The sequence below is a fragment of the Podarcis filfolensis genome (assembly GCF_964270895.1).
Source record: "Podarcis filfolensis genome assembly, chromosome: 2".
In the NCBI taxonomy this organism is placed as follows: Eukaryota; Metazoa; Chordata; class Lepidosauria; order Squamata; family Lacertidae; genus Podarcis; species Podarcis filfolensis.
In genome coordinates this window covers 119,130,831-119,156,331 of record NC_139605.1, presented here as the reverse complement: position 1 = coordinate 119,156,331, position 25,501 = coordinate 119,130,831, and the positions used below count along the sequence as shown (strand labels likewise).

The 25,501-nt window shown below is 45.7% G+C and overlaps 1 protein-coding gene across 1 annotated transcript; it reads right to left on the bottom strand.

Annotated features, from left to right (window-relative positions):
- Positions 1–6,784: 6,784 nt before the first annotated feature.
- LOC310755934 (17-beta-hydroxysteroid dehydrogenase type 6-like) lies at positions 6,785–25,307 on the bottom strand. Its single transcript, XM_083599469.1, has 5 exons — positions 24,991–25,307; positions 23,547–23,869; positions 22,011–22,269; positions 21,522–21,679; positions 6,785–7,620 (listed from the first exon to the last, which is right to left on the bottom strand). Exons 2-5 carry the CDS (start codon positions 23,857–23,859, stop codon positions 7,403–7,405), a joined length of 948 nt encoding a protein of 315 aa, XP_083455595.1. The 5' UTR covers positions 23,860–23,869; positions 24,991–25,307; the 3' UTR covers positions 6,785–7,402.
- Between the last annotated feature and the right edge of the window lie 194 nt (positions 25,308–25,501).

The following is a 25,501-nucleotide window of genomic DNA, read 5'->3' as shown; positions in this document are numbered from 1 at the left end:
TTACAAAGATGGAGAGTTATTTCTTTCGGCCAGAGAGAAGGATGGACTATATTTGTTGACTTTTGCACAAAGTGATTACATGGAATGTAATTCATCTGTGTCTAACCTAGTTTCTCTTGCAGGTGTGAGCAAGAAGGTGACCGGAGTCAACAGAGCATTTCAGCGGGTGTATGCTGATGTGATTGGTCCTCTAGAACCATCTAGAGGCAATGCAAGATATTATCTTGTGTGTGTGGATCATTTCTCTAACTATGTCTGGATTTATGTGTTGAGAAAGCCACAGGAAGCCTTGGAGAGGTTTCAGGAGTTTTGTGACAAGGTTAAAGATATGCATGATGCTAACATTGATTGTCTTTTGACAGATGAGAAGCAGATTTTTCTTTTACAGGATTTCCAGAGGTTCCTGCACAAGAAAGGGATTAGACACAAGGTTGCTGTTTCAGCGGAAGCGTGGAACAGGGGTGTCTGTGTACGGGTGAACAAAGAATTGCAAAAGGGAATGAATGCGCAATTGCTTAGTTCACATCTGCCACATGAGTTCTGGGCGGAGTCACTCATGTCGTATTGTCATGCGTGGGTGAGAAAGGTTTCAAAAGAGTTGGGAAGTTCTCCTTTTGAGAAACTGTTCCGGAGAAAACCTTCTGTTGCCCATTTCAAGGTTTTTGGGTCTCATGTGAGGACAGAAGCTCCAGGTGGAGTAAAGAATGCCAGAGGCATTTTTGTGGGGTATGAAAAGGGTCTCTACAGAGTAATTTTGTCTGAATCTGGTCAGGTGATTCTCACAAAATTTCTAGAGAGTGCTCCTGAACAGGAGAGAGTGATAGTACACACATTTCCCACTGAGGACGATTCAGATGATGATGATTTTACTGATTACAGTGGTACTGAGAGTGATGACACTGATAGCTCGGAGAGCTCAGTTGTCACAGTCATTGAGAGGAAGTCTCACACAATGGATAGGCCTTCACAACTGAAGGATGAACCACTGTTTACCATTGGAACTGGTTCTCCAAAGAGTCCTGAGACTGGACCAGTGAGCAGAGAGGATCAGCACCTCATACATAGGTCTGAGAGAGTTACAAAGGGTCAACCACCTAAGAGGTACTCAAAAGAGTTTGCTAACTTAGCTGTTGCATGTGTTGCTGTTGTAAACAACCGAGGACAGGTTGGAGCTGTGTCTAAGTCAGAGACAAAGACACAACAGAGAGTTGCTAGCCAAGGTAATGCAGATGCACTCATTCCTTGGAAACCAGACAACCAGAGAGGTACACTGGGGAAACCAGTGGCGGGGAGTTCCAAGGGTGGAACTGAAACAACAGGGGAGTGTTATGTGTATAACAACTGTTTGTTTTCTTCTCTGGATCACGCTTTGCTTGCCGCAACACGCATTGATTCTTTTGGGGGAGGATGTTACGAAAAAGGAGCAATGCAGAAGCGAGCTCCAGGTGGCTGGAATGGTAAACAGGAAACTGATGTTATTGGAATGTACCGTGGGAACAAGAGACAGTGCACTGAGTGCCGGATGTTAGCTCAGAGTGGCACATGACCCTGTACTGGAAGTACATGGGTGGAGTTACTCTCTCTCTCTGCAGCTGGGTATCAGAGGGTACAGACGTGTTTTCTCTGTACTGGTGAAAGACAGGAATAAAGACATGTAAATATATTTCTGTCTGTCTCATTCCCCCCCCCTGGAGATGGGAGGGGGAGGAGTGGTGTGTTCTTTTCACGTTTGAAAAGGATTGCCGAAGAGACCTCCCTTGATCTTGCCGGCAGACGCTGGCAGGGGAGGTCAACAAGGATTCAAGCCGGGCACCTGGAGGGTGGCCAAATTCCTAAGAGCTGGGACTGGCTCTGCTGGCTTAAAACCGACATATTGCACCAGACGGATCTGAACCAAAGAGAAGGGGCCATGCCAATGTCCTAGCAATGCCCCCCCCCCGCTTAGGAAGGCATGTTTGCCTCCTGTGATGTTACTTTGGAATCAATTCCAAAGGGTAATTAGGAGTCCTTTCCATCTCACTAATTTGTCGCGTGCTGGCAGGAGAAGGAGAGCTCCAACATTAAACTGTTTTGCTCCATCAATCGCCTCTTTAGGGAGAGGGGGCTGGGGGCACTGAACCCTCCAGGCTCTCCCTCGGCGAAGAGACCCTCCAAACTCGGCAAGCCTCCAAAGGGAATACTGACATCGGACAACATCTCGACATTGCTCCACCATCCACCGCTGCTGCCTTCCCATTGCCAACCCTCAATCCGTCTTCCTCCTCCCTGCTCCCTGCTCCCGCCTCCTGCCTCACACTGGATTCTCCTTCTGCCTTTCTTGTGCGTGTGTGTCTTTCGTGTCGGCTTTGGAGCCGTTGCCTTTCTGGTGAAGAGCATGTTATGCTCTCTTGGGCTGCCTCGGGCCCGGGAGCGACAGGAATCGGGCCTGTGATCGATGGGTTGGACATATCTGCTGTATGAGGAAAATATAAAAATTTACTTGAACAGAAAACACCTTGGTGGCTTTCCCCATTAGAAGTGATATCTTTGAAAAAATTAAATGTGAGAAGTAATAGGGTGACATATAGAGATCTGTTAACCGAGGTGGAACATCAGGTGAAACTGAAAGATTTTGAAGAGATAAGGGATTTATTAACAGATTGGTTACAGTTTCACCAATTAAATGATATCTTTAAGACAGTCAAAAACAAAAAGACCTGTTAGAAAACAATTTGAAATTATTGTCGAAAATGTATAAATTGCTCTTGGAATGGTATACAAAAGGTTAAATTTGTAATGATACACTGGGCAATGGATTTGGGGCATAATATTCAGTTTTCAGATTGGGAAAGGCTATGGAAAACAGATTTGAAATTCACGGCATGTTGTACACTGAAAAAAATTTATATGAAAATCATGTACCGGTGGTATTTGACTCCTAGCAAGTGAGCAAAAATGTATAAAGCAAGTACAAATGCCTGCTGGAAAAGTAAAGAAAAAGAAGGTACCGTTTATCATAGTAAAAGCTTTCTGGGAAATGATATACAGTGGTACCTTGGGTTACATATGCTTCAAGTTACATACGCTTCAGGTTACAGACTCCGCTAACCCAGAAATAGTACCTCGGGTTAAGAACTTTGCTTCAGGATGAGAACAGAAATCGTGTGGCGGCGACGCGGCAGCAGCAGGAGGCCCCATTAGCTAAAGTGGTGCTTCAGGTTAAGAACAGTTTCAGATTAAAAACGGACCTCTGGAACGAATTAAGTATGTAATCAGAGGTACCACTGTATAATAAATTGAAAAAAAATGTTTAAAATAACTTTTGTAAAAACAAACAAAACCAGAAGCTTTTCTATTAGGAATTGTAGGCACTGATATTCTAAAGGAGGCATAGGCAAACTTGGCCCTCCAGATGTTTTGAGACTACAATTCCCATCATCCCTGACCACTAGTCCTGTTAGCTAGGGATGATGGGAGTTGTAGTCCCAAAACATCTGGAGGGCTGAGTTTGCCCATGTCTGCTCTATACCATCTAGATGGATTACGGTCTTCAAGCATAGAGGTTGAAAACGAATTTGAGGTTGTTCTGTAATGTACTTTCAGCCAGGCCTTGGTTATAATGAGCCATGTGTTGGTTTCCATCAGATGAACCAGGAAGGGACCATCCCTAGGCGGGCGAAGCGACAAATATTTCTTGGCATCCTTAACTGGACGAGGGCCGGGCTCACCAGTGGCTGGGAAGAAGATCCCCCCCACATGCTGAGCAAGCTGAGACCCTCAACTCCCATGCCCAGGGGGTGCAAACTGCGACCGGGGCAAACCGGACTGGAATGCCTGCTGTATCATGCACCCATACTCCTAGGCCGACCCCTGGGACTGGCTGGGACTGGGATCCTAGAAGGCTGGAATTGGGAGAAGAAGGCACCAGAGGAATCAAAAGCCTCGCTCCCTTCACTCGTGTCAGAAGGACCATGAGCCTCAAAAACAGTAGACAAGGTGGAAGGGCCAAGCTGTCTTGGATGCTTTAGCTGAGATTCCTGCATTGCAGGGGGTTAAACAAGATGACCCTTGGGTCCTTTCCAGCTGTATGATTCTATGAATGCCAGAGTCTTTCCTTTCAAAGATTGGGGAGATGCTTAACAATACAATATATAGACTTTGTAGCAGGTTTGCTTGCAAAGTGCTGTAAGACTGAAGATTTGAGGCTGGAACTTCCCTGCCTGAGTTCAGGAAACCTAAAGTCCATGGTAGCCTTGCACGTAATCATTGATTTACCTGTGAGCAAGGCCATTTTTGGGGGGTGTGGGGAACCAGTTTTCTGATATACCAGACTTGGGGTTCATTTTTTTTCCACTTGGCCCCACCCATTGCAAGCCACCTAAATTACATAATGGGCTATGTGATTGATTTGTATTTGAGTTGGTATTGTAATTTGGTATTGATATAATAAGGCTTATATTGGATATTTTTAAATGAAAATTAATAAAAAAAATATTTTAAAAAATCTGAGTGGAAAAGATTCTGGGATGAGAGATTCTGGGTCATTTTTGCCAGTTCTACATAGTTCATTAACTTCTCTTGCCATTGTTCTTTAGTTGGTATTTCTCCAGTCTTCCAATTTTGTGCAATCAACATTCTTGCTGCTGTAGTGGCATACATAAATAAAGTCCTCACTTCCTTTGGTATGTCTTGACCTAAAATACCTCACAAAAGGGCTTCTGGTTTTTTTACAAAAGTTATTTTCAAAAAAAAATTCAATTCATTATATATCATTTCCCAGTAGGATTTTACCTTTCTGCAATCCCACCCCATATGATAAAACGTACCTTTTGTTTCACATCTCTAACACTCTTTCTTTTCATTTTTATACATTTTTGCAATTTTAACCGGTGATAAATACCATCTATACATCGTTTTCATATAATTCTCTCTCAATAATATGCAATCTGTAAATCTCCACAATTTTATCCAGTCCTGAAATTGTATGTTATGTCCTACATCTTGCGCCCGTTTGATCATTGCTGATTTTACTTCTTCATCTTTGGTCTCCCTGGAGGAGACTCTTGAGAGTCCCATGAACTGCGAGAAGATCAAACATATCAATTCTTAAGGAAATCAGCCCTGAGTGCTCACTGGAAGAACAGATCCTGAAGCTGAGGCTCCAATACTTTGGCTACCTCATGAGAAGAGAAGACTCCCTGGAAAAGACCCTGATGTTGGGAAAGATGGAGGACACAAGGAGAAGGGGACGACAGAGGACGAGATGGTTGGATAGTGTTCTCGAAGCTACGAACATGAGTTTGACCAACTGTGTGAGGCAGTGGAAGACAGGAGTGCCTGGCATGCTCTGGTCCAGGGGGTCACGAAGAGTCAGACACGACTAAACAACACCTCCTTTTTACATGTAGATGCACAATTAATCTCATGCATTTTATATATAGAGGGGACAGGGGAGATGAGTTCATTTAATCCATATTCCTTTCTGAACAACATTAGTGAAGGGAAAGGATTCTACCATTTGGTAGTATTTGTAATTCCTTTGTCATTAAGGAAACCCTGATATAGGGTTAATACTGCCAGTTATGCTTGAATCCATGATTCTCCTGGACAGTTCAGGGATAGACTTTATTTTTAGAAAATGGAAGGAAGTATTTGCGCCCAACATGCTTAATGCATGCACAGTGGTACCTCGGGTTAAGTACTTAATTCATTCTGGAGGTCCGTTCTTAACCTGAAACTGTTCTTAACCTGAAGCACTACTTTAGCTAATGGGGCCTCCTGCTGCCGCCGCGCCGCTAGAGCATGATTTCTGTTCCCATCCTGAAGTAAAATTCTTAGCCTGAGGTAATATTTCTGGGTTAGCGGAGTCTGTAACCTGAAGCGTATGTAACCTGAAGCGTATGTAACCCAAGGTACCACTGTAACACTTTAGCAATGCAGGAAGAATTGAATATATGCTAATATCTGATGACTTCCACTAAAGGCATTGTGACAGGTTTGATGCAAAAATGAAGCAGCAATTTCAATTACAGCAACTGAAAGATGAAGGAAGAAAAATATACATGTCTGGTGGGGAGGGTGAGACTGATGGAGTCATTTTAGCTGAGGAAACAAACAAACACAACATTTCCCCACAATATGCACGTATGTGCTTTAATGCTGATAAGAGCAATGCCCGAAGCAGGTCTATGCAGAAATCTGAAGGGCAAGTCCTCTCACCCTTTCAGTGTGCCAGCGTTGTGAGGGGAGGTTGTAGTCTCCGCCTGCCCCTCCAATCCCATGGGTATCCTGTTAAAGGGATCTGGGGGCAGTGGCCATGTCTGCGTGGCCAGGCGGGGCCAGGGCTGATGGCACTCCCCCAGAGGGCGGTCCCTGCTGGGGTCATCCTATTTGATGTAAGTCTTAGGAACCCCCGCCTGGATTGATCTACATGTTACTTCCGGTGGGCGGGCTGGAAGTATATTTTGATTGCCCCATGCCCAAGCCAAACCTCTTTCATCTGTACAGTGGTACCTTGGGTTACATACGCTTCAGGTTACAGATTCCGCTAACCCAGAAATATTACCTCAGGTTAAGAACTTTGCTTCAGGATGAGAACAGAAATCATGCTCTGGTGGTGTGGCAGCAGCAGGAGGCCCCATTAGCTAAAGTGGTGCTTCAGGTTAAGAACAGTTTCAGGTTAAGAACAGACCTCCAGAACGAATTAAGTACTTAACCTGAGGTACCACTGTATTCCATAAAGTTGTGGCCTGTTTGGATCCAAACCAGTGTTAGTGGTCTTTTATTTGTCTGGGGACTGGACCTGCAATAAACCTCTTTACTGAAGACAACATACCTTCAAAACGTAAGAGTAATTATGAAAAGGGGATGTCTTTTCAGGCTTCCTAGATAAACCTGTTTAAATTTTGTACGGCAGAAATCCTCTTCAGGGTTAATGCCAGCCCAGCCGTACCAAGGAGGCGAGTTACAACATTCAGAGGGAGGATTTCCAAGCATGTTCATAGTTCATGGCTGAATCCCAGGAATGGTAGCGGAGCCCTCATGGAGTTGCAATTCCCAGCACCCTTAACAAATTATGGCTCTTTATGGGAAGTCCTGCATCTTCTGGTTAGGAGCCCCTAGTGTGTAGGTGTGGAACATTCAGCTGATCAACCCAGACAGTCTGAGGGGTGATTTCATGGTGTGTCTGTGCAGGGAGTGGGGTTTTATGTTTCAAAATTCCCCCTTCGTTGATGAATATCCCTGTGAATAAACAGAAAGCTCAGTAGATTGATCTTGGTGCAAAGCAGAATGAGTGGGAAGGAGATGAGAGCTCCAGTTGCTACCAGCCTGGAGATGGTGAAAGTAGGAATGACGGCATCGTGCAGCTGTAGTCAACATTCCTTGGTTCTCCTAGAGATTCATGTCTGAAGTGTGTCTATGATCAGCAAAGAGCTTTGGCTGGTCTAGGCCTCCCATAAGCCACAATATAGTCTGCAAGTGAGGCTGGCAGGTACGAGAGGGGGATGAAGATGAATTTGGCATCCAGACCTGCAGTGTAGCGGCTGCGGGGGTAGCGGGAGGTCAGCGCATGCTGCATACAGTTCGTGACCAGGCAGAGGTCTGTATTCCTCCATTTACCGTTGAAGAATGTCTGGGAAACTAGAGGTGGAGGGGGGAAAAGAACAAAAAGAAATCACCCCTGCCTTGTAACTGACTGGGCACAGAGCCCTGGCATCTTCCACAACAGAACTGAAAGATCATATATACCGTATTTTTCACCCTATAGGATAGGATGCACTTTTCCCCCTCCAAAAATGAAGGGGAAATGTGTGTGCGTCCTATGGGGCGAATGCAGGCTTTCGCTGAAGCCTGGAGAGCGAGAGGGGTCGGTGCGCACTGACCCCTCTCGCTCTCCAAGCTTCAGAAAGCCTTGGGAGCCTCCAAACCAGGTCGGGGGAGAGCGGGAAGGTGCCCTGCACCTCCCCGCTGTTCCCCAGCTTGTGGGGCTGGCAGCGGGGAGAAGCGCGCAGCGCGCCTTCCCGCTGTCTCCCAACCTGATCTGGAGGCTGGCGATGGGGAGAAGCACGCTTCTCCCCGTCGCCAGCCCCACAAGCTGGGGTACAGCGGGGAGGTGCAGCGCGCCTTCCTGCTGTCTCCTGACCAGGTTTGGGCTTCAGGCAGATATCCGCAAGGCGTGGGAGCCCGGCGGGAAGTCGCGCCGGTCTCCCAAGGCTTGCGGAGAGCTGCCTGTTCTGGGGGCTGGGGTCGGGGGAAGCTAGGGCTTCCCCCGCCCCAGCCCTGCGCCTGGGGGGGAAATAATTTTTTTCCCTTTATCCCCCCCAAAAAAACTAGGTGCGTCCTATGGGCCGGTGCATCTTATGGGGCGAAAAATACGGTATGTGATTAGAGAGAGAGAGAGAGAGAGAGAGAGAGAGAGAGAGAGATTGCTGCCAGATTTCTGAAGCAGCTGGACCTCAGTTCCAACTTTGCAAAGCTTTTGAGTTGCAAGGGTGGGGGAGTACTTATGAGGCTGAAAATGGCAGCCTGTGTCAAGTACCCCTGGACCTACTGGGGAAGAATTGTGTATCCTGAGGAGATAGGTGGATTGGTTTGTACAATTCTTCCTTCTTGCTTATTGGTACCTTTGGGACTGGCAGCGGTTTTCGGTTTGCCTTATTGCTTGATTTACTGTTTGTGCTCCAGGTATAAGTAGCGGGAAGACGTGGCGGGCAAGCTTTCGGCTGAGTAGTCCAGCTGCCAGGCATTAACTAAACTCCTTTCTGGAGAGTTTAGGTGCATCTTCGCAGCAGGTACTCACTGCCGTACCCTTCCTTGTAGGCTACATTTCTGCCTTCTTGCTTCACAGTAGCCCACGTCTACCTCACAATTTGAGTTCAGGGATCACAGATTCAGTTCTGCCTGCCCTGCCAGTTACTGATTAACTCATCTGCTTCTGAGTGTTAGCCATACCACCTGCCTCTTGCGCACTCGGCTTCTTTGGAACATGACATCTGCATGACACAGCAGATGTTTTTAGATAAATGTAGAAGGTACAGGGGAAGAACTGCAGAATGACCCATCTGCTTTTCAGAATGTAAGAGCTTCTTAGTTCATGTAGCTCACCTAACCCAGGTATGTCCCCCATGCAGTCCAGTGCAGACCATGCAGAATGTTATAGGAAATAACCTGAAATGTCAATGGCAACTTCCCCTCCGGTTTCAGCGACCATTCGGAAGAGAGAAAGAACGGGATGGGCAATGTCTCATGGTAGTGGGGCGGGTTCCAGACAGTTTCGGAAAATTCACCACACAGCACCACAGTGTTTGACCGTGCCAAAGTCTACCATCTTTTCATCAGCATCAAATAAATATATATATATGATGTATTTATGATAAGATATGAAATGATATGCTAATATGATAATATACATGCATGCATGTATCAGGACCCACCCTACTGGGGGAGGCTGTAATTTGTTTTTAATTGTTTTTAATATCATATTTTAAATTGCTGTGACCTGCCATGGGAACTAATGGGGAAAGGTGAGCAATAAAGCAAGTGTGTGTGTGTGTGTGTGTTATTGTTGGCATTGTCTGCTTCGGGAGACAATGGAGTGCACTCCAGAGGTGAAATCAAACCACTGGAGAATCACAGGGCCTGAAGTGGCCTCTCTGGGGCACAAGCCTGAGCAGTGTGTATGGAGGTCCTGCGCTGCCCAGACAACAAGACCCCCCTCTTGGCCTCACTGATGTGGTCCAAAAGAAAGCAGAGCAAGATGTTTGGCACCAGCTTGGCTGCAGGAGTTGCCAGATGGAGATGTACAAGGTGCTATCCAACTGTCTTTGGGACTCCACTCCAGATTTGTGTAGAGTTTACTCTTCAGACTTTTCTAGACGGGTCACAGCAATTTAAAATTTATAAAAGTTTAGGAGGACTTCCGGTCGGCGCCAGCGCTGAATGGTGGTCTCCTGCTGAGCTCCGCTCAGGGAGACTACTTCACGAGTTCGGGTCTGACCGCTACGGCGAAGCGGGGACCCCTAAAATCACAGGCGCAGAAGCCTGTGAACACGGAGACTCGGTGGGCACCTTAAGCGCCCCCCCTTACTGCAAAGGAGCCTTTTTAAAGGCTCCGGAGTGGCATCGGGTGTGAGCGCGGTGCTGAGAGTCACTACCCAGCCCGTGGAGTGAAGCCGCGTCGCCATGGACGGAGAGCGCCGATTCCTTCCTGACATTTGGAACTCAATCTGATTACCCGTGAGTAGGATTGAACAACAACTTTAAAACAACCTAAGAAATTTGGCCGAAAACGGGGAAGGTAAAAAGTAAGGAAGTCTGCCTTTCCCGGACTGCATGACAGCCAAAGCAACGAAATACAAAGCTGCAATTTGACGGAAAATAATTTTAAAACTGTTTAACTCGGACATTGAACTTGAACCTCCCCCTTAGCAGGCAGGAGCAGGGGGGGGGGAGATTTAACTTGTATTACCTGCATGAAAGAAGTAAAGAAGGGAAACTTTCTGCCGTTTTGAATCCTTGGAAAGGACTGCCTTGAAAGTAAGTCACTGGGACTGAGAACTGTCATTTGAGACTTGTTACAAAGTTGGTGCTTTGCCTATTCATTATAAAGTGGGGACTTTATTTGTTACAAGTTTGGGACTTTGCTGAAGTTACTAATTGACAGCTTTACCATCGGAAATATATTGGAAGATTTGTTGCTATTTTTGAGGGGAATCCTTGTTTCTTTGTATTCTGGACTTTGGACTGCTCCCTCTAGAGGGGTGTGGGGAAATAGTTACAAATTAGATTGTAAAGAGCAGGCCTGTGGAGTTTTCCATCTAAAAGCAATTCCTGTGGGAACGACCTTGGGACATGAGTGGCCCAGCAGAAGAGATAACAACAAGAGCTAAAAGTAAAATTGCACAAAAGAAAAGGGGTTCTATATCAGGCTCAGTTCCAGCAGGCGCAGCTGGGCAGGAAAAAGTGACAACTATACCTATGGATCCAGTGACACAGGCATTAGTCAAAATAAATGAGGCCCTGGAAGCTTTGACTAAGCAGAGCACAGAAAATTCCAAACAGCTGACAGAACTGTCAACAAAATTAGATGTAAACACCAAAAGTGTCACATCCAATACAGAGGCAAAAATTTCTGCAGAAACTACACAGGAAAAACTAGTACCAGTCTGCAAAAAGCTGGATGAGCATGAGGCGGCCCTGTCCTTACTGGAACTACAGAGAAAGGAGAGAAATTTGAGACTGAGACTGGTTCCAGAAAGTGAAAAAGATAATCTGGTAGACTTTCTTACAAAAGAGTTTTCGGAATTTTGGCAGGTAAATTTGAAGGAGGAGGAATTCAAGATAGTAACTGCTTTCAGACTGGGCAGGAGACAAAATAGAAAGAATCCAAGGGACTGTCTGATAACTTTAAGATCTAAAGAGGAGAGAGATAGAATACTAAACCTACAATTTCAAAGAACTTTGGAGATTGAAGATTCCTTGGTGCAGATATATAAAGACATCCCTAAATACATTTTGGAGGTGAGAGCTCACTACAAGGACTTGGTCACTCTGCTGAAAAAGAACAATATATTATTTAGATGGGAGTTTCCACAAGGCTTGTCCTTTAACTACAAAGGAAAGAAAATCAAAATAAAAACAGTGCAAGACAAAGAACAATTTCTGGAAAGAAACGAGGAGGACCTCCTGAAGGAAGTGGTGGAACAAACTACAAAAGCAAAGGAAGCAACAAATATATTGAATTTAACATTCGGGCTCAAAGCACCGACAGAGGAAGAACAACTGCTTGGGGCAGTTGGAGGAACAACCAAGTAAATAACAAGATGGCTCTGCAATTTCTAAGTTGGAATTGTAATGGACTGAATCTTCCCAGGAAAAGGCGTGAGGTTTTTAATATTTTAAAAAGAGAACAATTGGACTTGATTTGTTTGCAAGAAACCCACGTGACCAGAGTACATAAAAAACTACTTATTAATAAAAGATTAGGACAGGAATTTATTTCATCAGATAAAGTGAAGAAAAGAGGAGTGGTGATCTACACAAAGGAAAAGTTGGCCCCTAAGTTAATTTTTAAAGATGAACAAGGAAGATATTTGGCAATTGAAATACAAGTCCAAGGAGAAAAACTATTGATAATAGGGATATATGCTCCAAATGAAGGGAAGTCAGAATTCTTCAAGAAATTGCATGAGACATTAATGGACTATCTGGATTACAATGTAATTATGATGGGAGATATGAATGGAGTGGTCTCTACAAATATGGATAAAGCACAAAGACAGGTGGTTTCCAAGGATGGGAGACTACCAAAGACTTTTTTTGAAATGACAGATAATATGGACTTGATACACATTTGGAGAACAAGGAACACTCTTGAGAGGGAGGGAACTTTCTTCTCTGAAGCAAAAATGACCTGGACTAGAATTGACCAAATTTGGGTAACTAGTGGGATGGCACCAAAGATAAAGAAAGTGGAAATCTGCCCAAAGACTTGCTCCGACCATAATGCCGTAAAGATGGAGATGAACTTAACAACAGCTGGTTCCTTCAGATGGAGGATGAATGACTCCCTATTTAGAGATGAAGAGGTGTACAAAAAGGCCCAGAAACGGTGAAAGATTATTTTGGGATAAATCTGAGAACAGAGGTGGAGAAAAGAGTAATTTGGGACGCAAGTAAAGCTGTCATGCGAGGCTTTTTAATACAGCAGAACGCTATAAAAAGGAAGAGACAGAATGAGAAGAAGGATAAGATTCTGGAAAGGATAAAAGAAGGAGAAAAAAAACTGAGATCAAAGCCAAAGTCCCATGAAATTTTGAGAGAAATTAAGTTTTATCAGAGGCAGTACATGGAACTGATGAATCAGGAGATAGAATGGAAAATAAAACAAATGAGACAAAAGACATTTGAATCGGCAGACAAATGTGGGAAACTTCTGGCATGGCAATTGAAGAAGAGACAAAAACTGAATATGGTTACAAGCTTAGAAGTTGAAGGAAGGAATATTTATAGACCAAATGAGATTAGAAACTGTTTTCAGAGTTATTTCAGGAGACTTTATGCACAAGGGCCGGTGAATGAAAAAGAGATAGAAGAATTTCTTAAAAAATATGGATTACAAAAAATTTCTGAACAAAGCAAAGTGACTTTGAACCAGAAGATAACTGAGCAAGAAATAGAGGGAGCCATTCAAAATATGCAATTGGGAAAATCTCCAGGACCAGATGGATTGACTTCCAGATACTACAAAGCTCTGAAAGAATGGCTGGTACAACCGTTGAAGGAAGTCTGTAATGAAATTCTAGAGGGGAAGAAGGCACCCGAATCGTGGAAAGAACCGTATATTACATGTGATGGGATGGTGAGCTGCTTGTGCGTAAAATCCTGATCCCTCAGAGTTTGGCTAAGTTCCCAAACCTCTGTCTGTGATGGAGCTCCTTAAGCATGGCTCCATCAATCGCTCGTTGAATCGGACAGTGGGCGTTTACGGAACTTCTTCCAGCATAAAAGCTCCTTGACGGAAACGCGTCTTCTGGACTCTCGGCGTGACAGTTTCCGCCGAGGAGTGGGTGTGCCTACGGGAGGTCCTGAAACCTCTCCACTGTTCCCGCTTGAAGTATCTCTGAGCTCTCCCTCCGACTCACTTTCCCTTGTAACTCCACTTCTCCCCCTGCTGGTCCCCTCCTCCGCTGAGTGGTCTCTCTCACCCTCCATGAGCCCTTTCACCTCCTTCGTCTCAGATGACAGTTCCCTGACATCCACCTCCCCTCTAGGGCCCCCTTCACCCCCTTCCCTCCCCTCCTCTGCGGGAGGCGAGGGAGCAAAACCCCTGAAGGAACCTCCCTCATCTTCCGAAGTTTCGAACACTTCCCTCCACCTTTTGCTGTTCCCGGTTTCCAAGTACTCCTCCTCCTCGGAGTCTGTACCCTCTTCCAACTCCGATTCCCTGAATCCCTCCAGTTCCTCCTCATCGTCGGTTGTGCCAAAGTACTCCCTCCGGAACCTCGCTACTGGTTGAGGTTTCCTGGGGAACCTTTGGTGGAACGTTTCGATCAAGACCTCGTCATGGACCTCCTCTGCCTTCACCCAGGTGTTTTCCGACTCCGGTTCCCCTTCCCACGCGACCAAATACTCCACCTGATTACCCTTCCACCTGGAGTCGATGATTTCCGCCACATAGTTGCGGCTTTCCCTTTCTTCTATGGCTGGCCCCCGTGTGGATACCCCTTCACCTTCCCCCCTGTATGGTGACAGTAATGACCTGTGGAATACTGGGTGCAGTTTCATGTGGTTCGGTAACCGGAGTCTGAAAGCCACTGGGTTGACCTGTTGGATGACCTCAAATGGTCCCAATCTTTTGGGTCTCAATTTCTTGCAACTACCCTTGAACGGCAACCCTTGGGTTGATAGCCAGACCCGACTCCCCACCCTAATTGTTTCACCTTCCCTTCTGCTCTTGTCTGCCTGCCTCTTATATTCTTCTTTGGCCCTTTCTAAGTTGTGTTGGAGTTGACGATGGATCGCTTCCATTTCTTCTACAAAAAGTTCAGCGGCCGGAACACTCCATCTCTCTCCTCCTTCCCCTGGAAACGCCCTGGGGTGGCACCCATAATTAGCCAAAAAGGGGCTCATCCCGGTGGACACATTCTCTGCATTATTGTAAGCAAATTCCGCTAGTGCCAACTTTTCGACCCAATCGTTTTCTCTGTCATTGACATAACACCTCAGGTATTGTTGAAGGATACCGTTTGCCCTCTCCGCCTGCCCATTGGTCTCAGGGTGCCTGGCAGTCGAAAAGTTGACCTCTACGTGCAACAAGCTCATAAGCTTCCTCCAGAATCTGGACGTGAACTGTTTCCCTCTGTCGGAAACCAGCCTCAAGGGGGCGCCATGCAGCCTAAAAATATGTTCTACAAACAATTTTGCTGTCTCTTCCGCCGTGACTGCATGTGAGCAAGCTACAAAGTGACCCATCTTAGTTAACTGGTCTACTACGACTAGTATGGCGGTTTTCCCCTGGGATTTGGGCAGATCAGTCATAAAATCTATCGACACCGCCTCCCACGGTCGTTCTGGTGTGGGTAACGGTTCTAAATACCCCGCTGGTGCCCGCCTTTCTCCTTTGGCTCTCTGGCATTGGTCACACCTTCTCACATACTCCCGTACATCCTCCCTCACCTTGGGCCACCAAAACTCCCTGGTCACCAACCACATGGTCTTGTGTTGCCCAAAATGCCCCGCTGTGGGATTGTCGTGCAGCTGTTTGAGTACTCTCCCCCTCAATTCCCCTTCGGGTATATATAGCGCCCCTTTGTAATACAATGCCCCGTTTCTTTCTTCAAAACCTCCGGGGTCTTCTCCCTCTCCCCTTAAACCTCTGAGCTTATCCTGGGCGTACTCATCATTTACCGTTCCCTCTACCAGTTCTCTTTGCCCCACCCAGGCCGCACCACACACCCAGTGGTCCTCTGGGATAATATGTCTCTCTTCTGGCGCTCCCTCCCCCTCCAAATATTCAGGTTTGCGAGAGAGAGCGTCCGCTCTGATGTTTTCTGGACCTGGCACATAGCAGATTTCAAAATGGAATTTGGAGAACTCCTGGGCCCATCTCACTTGTCGTTGGTTGAGCACTCGTGCCGTTCTCCAATACTCCAAATTCTTGTGGTCCGTACATACTTGTACCTTATGCTGTGCACCAATTAGTAAGTGTCTCCATCTCCGGAACGCTTCGTGAATGGCGAGTAGTTCTCGGTCATATACCGTGTAGTTCCTCTCGGATTTGTTCAGCTTACGCGAAAAGAAGGCACACGGTCTCCATTCCGACTTATTGCTCCCTGGCTGAAGCAGCACCGCCCCCACCGCGCGGTCTGAGGCATCAGTTTCCACTCTCATGGGTTTTTGTAAATCCACATGCAGGAGCTGTTCTTCTGAAGCGAATGCCTTTTTCAATTCCTCAAAAGCGTGCTCCGCCTCCGCCGTCCAAACGAATTTCTTCTTGCTGCTCAGACAGTCCGTGATGGGAGCCGTTAAGTGGGCAAAGTTCTTGATGAATTTACGGTAAAAGTTCCCAAACCCTAAGAACCTTTGCACATCTTTTTTCGTTTTCGGTGTCTTCCATTCCAGCACCGCCTGTACCTTGCCTGGATCCATGGCTAATCCCTTGTCTGATAGGCGGTACCCCAGGAATTCCACCTCCTTGGCGTGGAACTGACACTTCTCCAATTTCACCCACAACTGGTTTGCTTGCAGCTGGCTCAGCACTTCCCTGACATCCTTTACATGCTGCTCCTCATTCTCTGAATATATCAGCACGTCATCGAGAAAGGCCACGCAATTCTTGTAGAGCAAAGGTCCCAGTACATGGTTCATGAGCGATTGAAAACAGGCGGAGCCTGCTTGTAATCCAAAGGGCATAACGAGATATTCGAAAGCCCCTAGGGGGGTGAACATCGTTGTCTTCCATTCATCCCCCTTCTTTATTCGTATCAGGTTGTACGCTCCTCTCAGGTCCAGTTTCGCGAATATCTTTCCCTTCCTCACCCTGGTCAAAATGTCATCAATCCTGGGCATGGGGAAAGTCACTGGTTCTGACACGGCATTTAGCCGCCGGTAGTCCACGATCAATCTCGGTTTATCCGTGTTTTTTTTGTCCACAAAAAACACTGGGCTGCCCCCCACCGCTCTGGACTCTCTGATGAAACCTCTCTTCAGGTTTTTGTCAATAAACTCCCTCAACTCCTGCATTTCCCTGTCTGACATGGCGTACAGCTTGCCCACGGGGAGCTGGGCCCCAGGGACCAGGTTAATTTGGCAGTCAAAGTCTCTATGCGGTGGTAGTTTATCTGCTTCCCTTTCGCTGAAGACCTTGCTCAGGTCAGCGTATTGTTTGGGCACCTTCCCTTTGTCCGCCACTTCCATCCCTGCTAGGGAGGCTTTTGCCCCTTCTGGCACCTTTCCCTCTTTGCAGTGTTCCAGGCAATGTGCTGACCCAAAGGAGACCACTCTCTGATGCCAGCCCACTAGCGGGTCATGCAACGCTAGCCAGCTCATTCCCAAAATGACTGGCGCCCCTCCCAGGGTGGCTACATTGAACGCTATCCTTTCAGTGTGCCTTGCCACCCTCATAACCATTGGGACGGTCTGTAGGCTAACTTCTCCCCCCAACAGCTCCCTCCCATCGATCGTGGTGACCTGCAGGGGGTTGCTTAAAGGGAGTGTCTGTATCTGGTGTTCAGCTGCAAACTCCTTGCTCATAAAATTACAGGAGCTGCCTGAGTCCAACAGCGCCTTGGTCTTTAGTGGGTATCCGTTTGCCAGCTCTAGCAGCACCTCTATTACTAGAGCTGGTCTTGGAGGTTCCGGAGTGGGCACTTTTACTGCTCCTTGGCCTGTCTGCAGTGCCCTGACAGCGGCAGACAGGCGTTGGCTTTTACTGGCTCCTGGACTTCCTCCTCCTTCCCCCCAACAGCTCCCGCCATCCCTTGCCATTCCTTTCTTTGTGGGCAGACTCTGGCAAAGTGACCTGGCTGCTGGCAGAGGTAACATTTCTTGGCGCTCTTTCCCTCCTTCTTCCTCCCTTCACTGGGATTTGAAACTGCGCGCGCGCGCGCTGTTCCAACTTCCATCGGCTCTCCGGGCGGGAAACTGGGTTCTGGAATCTCTGGAATGCGGAAATCCCTCCAACGCTCTCCTTTCCCCTCCCGCTTCTCCAAGGCTCTTGCCTCCTGGCGCGCTCCAATGGTCAGCGCTGATTTGGTCAGCTGGTCCATAGACTCCGCCCTGGGCGCCCGGGAAAGTTCGTCTTTCACCGCCGAAGAAAGCCCCTCTTCAAAGAGCATTTGAATGGGTTCCGCCGATAGGTCCCACCCCAATTTATGTATCAACATTGTAAACTCAGTCCAGTACTCACGAACCGATCGGCTCCCCTGTTTGCAAGCCATCAATTGTCTGCGCACCAGTCCCTGTTCAATCTCGCTGGAAAACATCAAATCCATGGCGCGAAAAAACTTCCTCGCGTCCTTCAGCATGTCACTATTCCCTGCCATCAGGGGCCGGACCCAGTCTCTCGCCCCCCCTTCGAGATGGCCAATCACAAACGCCACTCGCGATGCCTCATCGGGAAAGTCGTTAAACTGCAGTTCAAGAGCATACTGCATCTCTGTCCTAAAGGCTTGGTAGTTCCTGGGGTCCCCCCCAAACTTCTGCACCATTCCTGGCATCTTTCTTGCTAGTGTAGCGCCTTTTGCCTTTTCTGCATCCTGCGCCCTCCTTTCTTCTAGCCTCGCCGTTTGCATTGCTAGCTGGAGTTCCAAAACTCTGTACCTTTCTTCCAGAGTTGGACCTTCTCCAGCTCCTGCTGCTCCTCCGGCTCCAGCTGGGTTGCTCATGACGCCTCTCTGCACAAGCTGCTTTCAGGGACTGTCCGATTGCTGTGATGGGATGGTGAGCTGCTTGTGCGTAAAATCCTGATCCCTCAGAGTTTGGCTAAGTTCCCAAACCTCTGTCTGTGATGGAGCTCCTTAAGCATGGCTCCATCAATCGCTCGTTGAATCGGACAGTGGGCGTTTACGGAACTTCTTCCAGCATAAAAGCTCCTTGACGGAAACGCGTCTTCTGGACTCTCGGCGTGACAGTTTCCGCCGAGGAGTGGGTGTGCCTACGGGAGGTCCTGAAACCTCTCCACTGTTCCCGCTTGAAGTATCTCTGAGCTCTCCCTCCGACTCACTTTCCCTTGTAACTCCACTTCTCCCCCTGCTGGTCCCCTCCTCCGCTGAGTGGTCTCTCTCACCCTCCATGAGCCCTTTCACCTCCTTCGTCTCAGATGACAGTTCCCTGACATTACACTTATACCAAAATCTGAGACTGAGAAGAACCAGATTAAGAACTACCGCCCTATATCATTACTTAATGTGGATTACAAAATTTTTGCAGACATTTTGGCAAAAAGACTGAAGAGAGTTTTGGTGGGAGAGATTCACAAAGACCAGGCTGGCTTTCTTCCAGGAAGACATTTATCTGACAATGTGAGAAACATAATAGATATTGTGGAATTATTAGAAGCCAATATTAATACTAAGGCAGTATTAATATTTGTGGACGCGGAGAAAGCCTTTGACAATATCTCTTGGAGCTTTATGAAAAAGAATCTTGAAGGGATGGGGGTAGGCCAAGGTTTTGAGAATGGTATAGGTGCAATTTATTCTGAACAAAAAGCAAAATTAATTGTAAATAATGTGGTTACTGAAGAATTTGCTATTGAAAAAGGGACACGACAGGGGTGCCCAATATCCCCATTACTTTTTATATCTGTCTTGGAGGTTTTATTAAACATGATCAGAGGGGACCAGCTGATCAAAGGGATTCAGGTCGGAGCTAAACAATATAAACTGAGAGCGTTTGCAGATGACCTAGTATTAACTTTACAAGAGCCAGACACTAGTACGAAAAGAGTTTTAGAGCTAATACAAGTATTTGGTCAAGTAGCAGGTTTTAAGCTGAATAAACAGAAAACGAAAGTACTGGAGAAAAATCTAACAGTTGCTGAAAGAGAGAGGTTTCATAGTGAAACCGGATTAATGGTAGCAAAGAAAGTGAAATACCTGGGGATTAATTTGACATCTAAGAATGTGAACTTATTTAAAGACAATTATGACAAATGTTGGACAGAAGTTAAGAAAGATTTAGAAATATGGTCAAATTTGAGACTTTCCTTGTTAGGCCGAATTGCTGTTATTAAGATGAATGTTTTGCCGAGAATGTTGTTTTTGTTTCAAACATTGCAGATTGTGGATAAAATGGACTGTTTCAAGAGGTGGCAGAAAGACATATCTAGATTTGTCTGGCAGGGCAAAAAGCCCAGAATAAAATTTAAGATATTAACTGATGCAAAAGAAAGAGGGGGGTTTGCCCTGCCAGACTTAAAACTGTATTATGAATCAGCGGCTTTTTGCTGGCTGAAAAACTGGCTACTTCTTGAGAACACAGACATTTTGGATCTGGAAGGGTTTAATAACAGGTTTGGTTGGCATGCATATATATGGTATGACAAGGTAAAAATTCACAAAGGTTTCAAAAACCATATTGTTAGGAAAGCACTATATAATGTTTGGATTCGATATAAAGATCTGTTGGAAAACAAAACCCCTAGGTGGCTGTCACCAATGGAAGCTAAGGAAGTGAAAAAACTTAATATGGAATCTAAATGGCCAAAATACTGGGAAATTATAGAACAAGCGGAGGGAAAAGTGAAACTACAGAGCTATGAGAAATTGAAGTCTAAAGTAAGAGACTGGCTTCATTATTACCAGATAAATGAAGTATTCAAACAGGACAGGAAAATTGGCTTTCAGGTGGAGAGATCAAAATTAGAAACAGAATTGTTGGAACCCAATACTAAGAATTTGTCAAGAATGTACAACTTGCTGTTGAAATGGAATACACAGGATGAGACGGTTAAATCAGCTATGATTAAATGGGCACAAGACATTGGTCATGACATCATGTTTGCTGACTGGGAACAGTTATGGACCACCGGTATAAAGTTTACGGCATGTAATGCCTTAAGAGAGAATATTATGAAAATGATTTATAGGTGGTACATGACCCCAGTCAAGCTTGCAAAAATCTATCATTTGCCCAATAATAAGTGCTGGAAATGTAATGAAACTGAAGGTACTTTCTACCACCTTTGGTGGACGTGCCCAAGGATCAAGGTCTTCTGGGAAATGATCTATAATGAAATTAAGAAGGTCCCCAAGTGTACCTTTCATAAGAAACCAGAGGCCTTTCTCCTGGGCATGGTAGGCCAATTGGTGTCAAGGAAAGATAGGACGTTCTTTATGTATGCTACAACAGCAGCAATAGTTCTTTTAGCAAAGTATTGGAAGACACAAGAACTACCCACGCTGGAAGAGTGGCAGACGAAGGTGATAGACTATATGGGACTGGCTGAGATGACTGGCAGAATCCGCAACCAAGGAAAAGAGACGGTGGAAGAAGATTGGAAGAAATTTAAAGTTTATCTTAAGAACTGTTGTAAAATCAATGAGTGCTAAAATGTCATGGGTAACGTAAAACAGAATTGCAGCGATAAATGATTGGGTAAGAGAAAAAGGATTAAAGAAAGTGAATCATAAGTAATTGAAATTAGGGGTTGCTGAAAAAGTTCAAAACAGGGATGCAGAAAAGGGAGGTATGGGGAAGTCGTTGAAATAAGGCTTAAGAAAAAGAGGTTATGAAATTATACGTGTTTATATGTTTGTTTGTCTATGTATTGTTAGTTGTAATGTGTTTTAATTCATGTTGGAAAATCAATAAAAATTTATATAAAAAAAATAAAATAAAAAAGTTTAAAACAAAAGCAGCAGGTATGGATTTTTCCACGGGGTTTACTCCTGAAACCTCTTTCACAAATGAGAATAGCTGCAAGGTAGCGGGGGTTTAGGACCAGAGTTTTCCTTCTCTCTCTCTCTCTCTCTCTCTATATATATATATATATATCCCTGAGTGGGGCAAGGAAAAGCAATTTCTATGTCTCAACTCACAGCTATTCCAGTACTGCAGCCCATAGAGGTCTTTGATTGAAGCAGGCAACTTGTTCCATAAGTTGGTGAGGTTCGTTTTGTAAGTTTCATCAAATTCTGTTGCAAAGCTGCCTGGCTCTATGATGCTAACTTTGACCCCAAAAGGATGTAATTCACGTCTATGATGAAAACAAAAAATTTAAAGAGACAACATGATGACTCCTGAACCCAGAGTTCGCATCTCTCCCTGTGCCCAACCTGCCAGTTACAGACAGATTTCTTACCCATTTTAATGACTGCTTTACCTTTCTTGGGCAGGATCAAAAGCAACAGAACTGCTAAATACAAATAGGTTTGTGAGCATGCATAAAAGAGACATGAAGATAGTTTCCTTTTAGGTTAAAAACAGTATGAATTAGGGTTTCTCAGGAGTGTAATCTCACATGCCATTCAAAGTGTCTCTTCCCTACCATAGCGGCAGTAAATGTAAAAGCAGAATGAATGATTTACCTGAGGCTGTCAGAAAATGCTTCCAAAGCAAATTTTGAAGGGCTGTAGCCTCCTCCACTATAAGCAAACCTCCCAACCATGCTAGACACATTGACTAGCCTTCCTTGGGCTCTCCTGATGAGGGGTAGCATGTGCAGCGTCACATCAATTTTTCCAAGCAGGTTCACATCCAGCACCCTCACAAAGTCCTCCTTGGTCAGCCACTCGTTGGGGGCCATTTGCCAGAGGATGCCTGCATTGTTCACTAAGCCCCAGAGTCCTGTGGGGAAAGACTCATGGTTTCTCTTTGGAACACATTTTGGGTGGATAGTGCATGAACCCGTCATCTCAAAGAGTGGGAAAACAGCAATAGCCATGGATGCAGAGGTCAGATGCATCCTGGCAAAGCAGAGGCACTGTGGGTGAGGGGTTCCTGTGTCAGAGAAATTGGTCAGTTGTCCACCCTGGATGGGATTGCACGCCCCATGAAGGAGCAGGTTCACAGTTTGGGGGTACTTCCAGTTCCAGCTCTGTCACTGGAAGCTCAGTTACAGATAGGTAGCCGTGTTGGTCTGCCATAGTCAAAACAAAAAAAAACAAAAATTTCCCCCTTCCAGTAGCACCTTAAAGACCAACTAAGTTAGTTCTTGGTATGAGCTTTCATGTGCATGCACACTTCTTCAGATACAGGTAGCCTCAGTGGCTAGAAGTGCATTTTACCAGCTGCAGTTGGTGTGATTTGACAGCTATGAACATTCCTGGACCTGGAAAGCTTGGCCATAGGAATTCGTGCATGGGTTACTTCAAGAGTGGATGATTACAATGTGCTCTGTGTGGGACTTCACTTGCACTTGGTCCAGAAGTTGCAGTTAGTGCAGATGGCTGCAGCATGGTTGCTGACAGGAGTGAGACATTGCCAGCATATAACACGTCTGCTCAGAGAACTGCACTGATTGCCTATTTGCTACCAGGCAAATTTTTAGCATATAAAGCCCTTAACTGCTTGGGACCAGTTTACCTGCGAGATCATCTTATCCTATATATGCCCAATTGACGACTTCAATCTGCAGAACTGGCACCATTACATAATACCCATTCCGTAGGTGTTGGAAATTGAACTTTGAGTGTGGCAGCACCTACATATAGGAACCGCCAGACCATGGGCATCAGGCAGGCACCTCCTAATTTTGTGTGTGTGTTTAGACAAGCCTACCCATACATGTTGAATGTTGAAAGTCTTAATCCGTTTTTACCTTATTGCTGATTTTATTTTATTGAATGTTTCAGGTAGTTGTTTTTAACTGTTTCCACAGATGATTTTATTGTTTTACACTCTTTGGAAACCACTTTGAGTTTTTGGTTTTCTTTTACAACCCATCAGTGCTAGATTTTATGAAATGTAGACAAGGAAGGAAGGAAAGAAGGAAATGTTACCAGACTGGTGAGGAAGAGAAAGTGTGGGTTTCTTGGTTTCAGAAGCAGCCAAACATTGGATGCAACATACAGCCTATGATATCCATAAGAATAGAATACCCAGTGAACTGTGTTTGGTCAAACCTTTGCTTCCTGCTTGCTCCTTCACCCACTCCGTTGCTGCCGCCACTCTCTCTGTACTGGTGACATCCAGAATGGTGGTTTTCAAGCGCTCTGAGGTGGCCTTGTCCAGCTGCTCTGCCCCCTTCTGCGTGAGACAGGCTGCCAGCACCCGCAGGCCCCGGGCATCCAGCTGCCTGGCAAGTAGGTTTCCAAAGCCAGAGTCACACCCCGTGATGAAGACATATTTCTCCGTCAGGTTCTCCACCGTCTGTCTCTCCTGGTACCATCGGCGAAGGAAGTAAAGCCCCAGCAGGGCAGCCAGGTAGAGCCACATGGCTGAAACCAGCAGGGAAGATAACAGACAGAGTATAAGGGCCAAAGGCACTCCTAGGCATCAACAGCAGGACAGCTAAAATCTCCATGGAGAATATGAATCATGCAGAATGTTATAGTCAAGAACACATATGTGAGGAATCCCCAATTAGATCTCCCAATACCTTTTTTATTTAGAAGTAGCATCAGGATCCACAGGCCTGTGTTGCTTTCAATCAAGGTCTCTATTGTGGAGTATCCATAATAAAAATGTATGGAAGGAAAGGGCTTAATGTCACGTAAATAAATGTTTCATAAAGGTGCTATGAGACTCACTCATTCAAAAAGAACCTTCCCTTCTCTGCAGGTTAACACTGGAGCAGAATACTTTACCCACACATTTTTTAATGTTGGGTAGCTCATAAACACCAATGGGACCCCCTCTTCACTCTAAGCTCTCAAGAAGCATCTTCGTTCTTCCCTGGATCATGGATCAAGCAACTCTGATTGACACAGGAAAGACTCTGTAGGTTTGTAGGTCCAGATTACTGCCAGGGAAAGCATAACCCTCTGGCTGTGGGCTGGCCACCCTTTTCTCTCCACTCTTCACTCTCTGTTCACTTCAGTCCCCCCCCCCCCCGGATTTCCCCTGTCTGCTTTCCTCTCCCTCAGGCTTTGCGCATTCACTTGTGTCTGCACACGCGCACACATTAAATTAAGCCAATACAGTGGTACCTCTGGATACGAATGGGATCCGTTCTGGAGCCCCGTTTGCATCTAGAATCAAACGTAACTAGTGATGGCACATCTGCGCACGCGCCGTTTTTCGCCACTTCTGCGCATGCGCATGACGTCATTTTGAGCCTCTGTACATGCGCAAGCGGCAAAACACGGATGTAATGAGCTCTGTTAATTCCGGGTTGCCATGGAGCGCAACTCGAACGTGCTCAACACGAAGCGCATTCCACCCGAGGTATGACTGTACAAGATTAGGCAACACAGCCATTGAGCCATAGGTTCATCATCGCTGCCCTGAAAGAGTGTGCTGGAGGACAAGCACAAACCTTGGTCCTTGCACAGATGTCAGAAGATGCCTTTAAACATAGCAATGGAAAATCAAAGACTGAACAATTATTTTTATGAGTTTCTTACCTCCTCTGTAGAACTTACAACTGCTGGCAGTTGATGGGGTGTTGTTCCTGAACTTGGTGTCGTTTGTGTTACACAACCAATGCTTGGACTTTTAAACCTTCAGTCCAGAACTGTTGGAGGCCTTTTCCCATTGGCTGGGGGCATGTACCAGTTTCAGATTTCAGATTTCTTCTCTGCTTCTGCCTCTGATGCCCTCTAGGTGGTACTAGGAGGGAACAGATGCTTCCAGTTAGGCTGGGCATGGAATATTTGTTCATTAAATTCAGAAAAAAGAGGAAAAATACAAGTACGTTTGCCCTTCTGTGTGTGTGCGTGGTGTGTACACACATCTACACACAAACACACACACACATTTTTCTTATGTTCTGAATATAAAAAGACACATTTATGGGCTTCTTATAAATGGAGAAAGAGAGAGGGCAAGAAAGAAAGCAAAAAGTGGAGCTATATTTCCTGATGTGCACAATTGAATTGCTTAAATTGGAAAAACATCTCTTGATCTTGTACTTCTC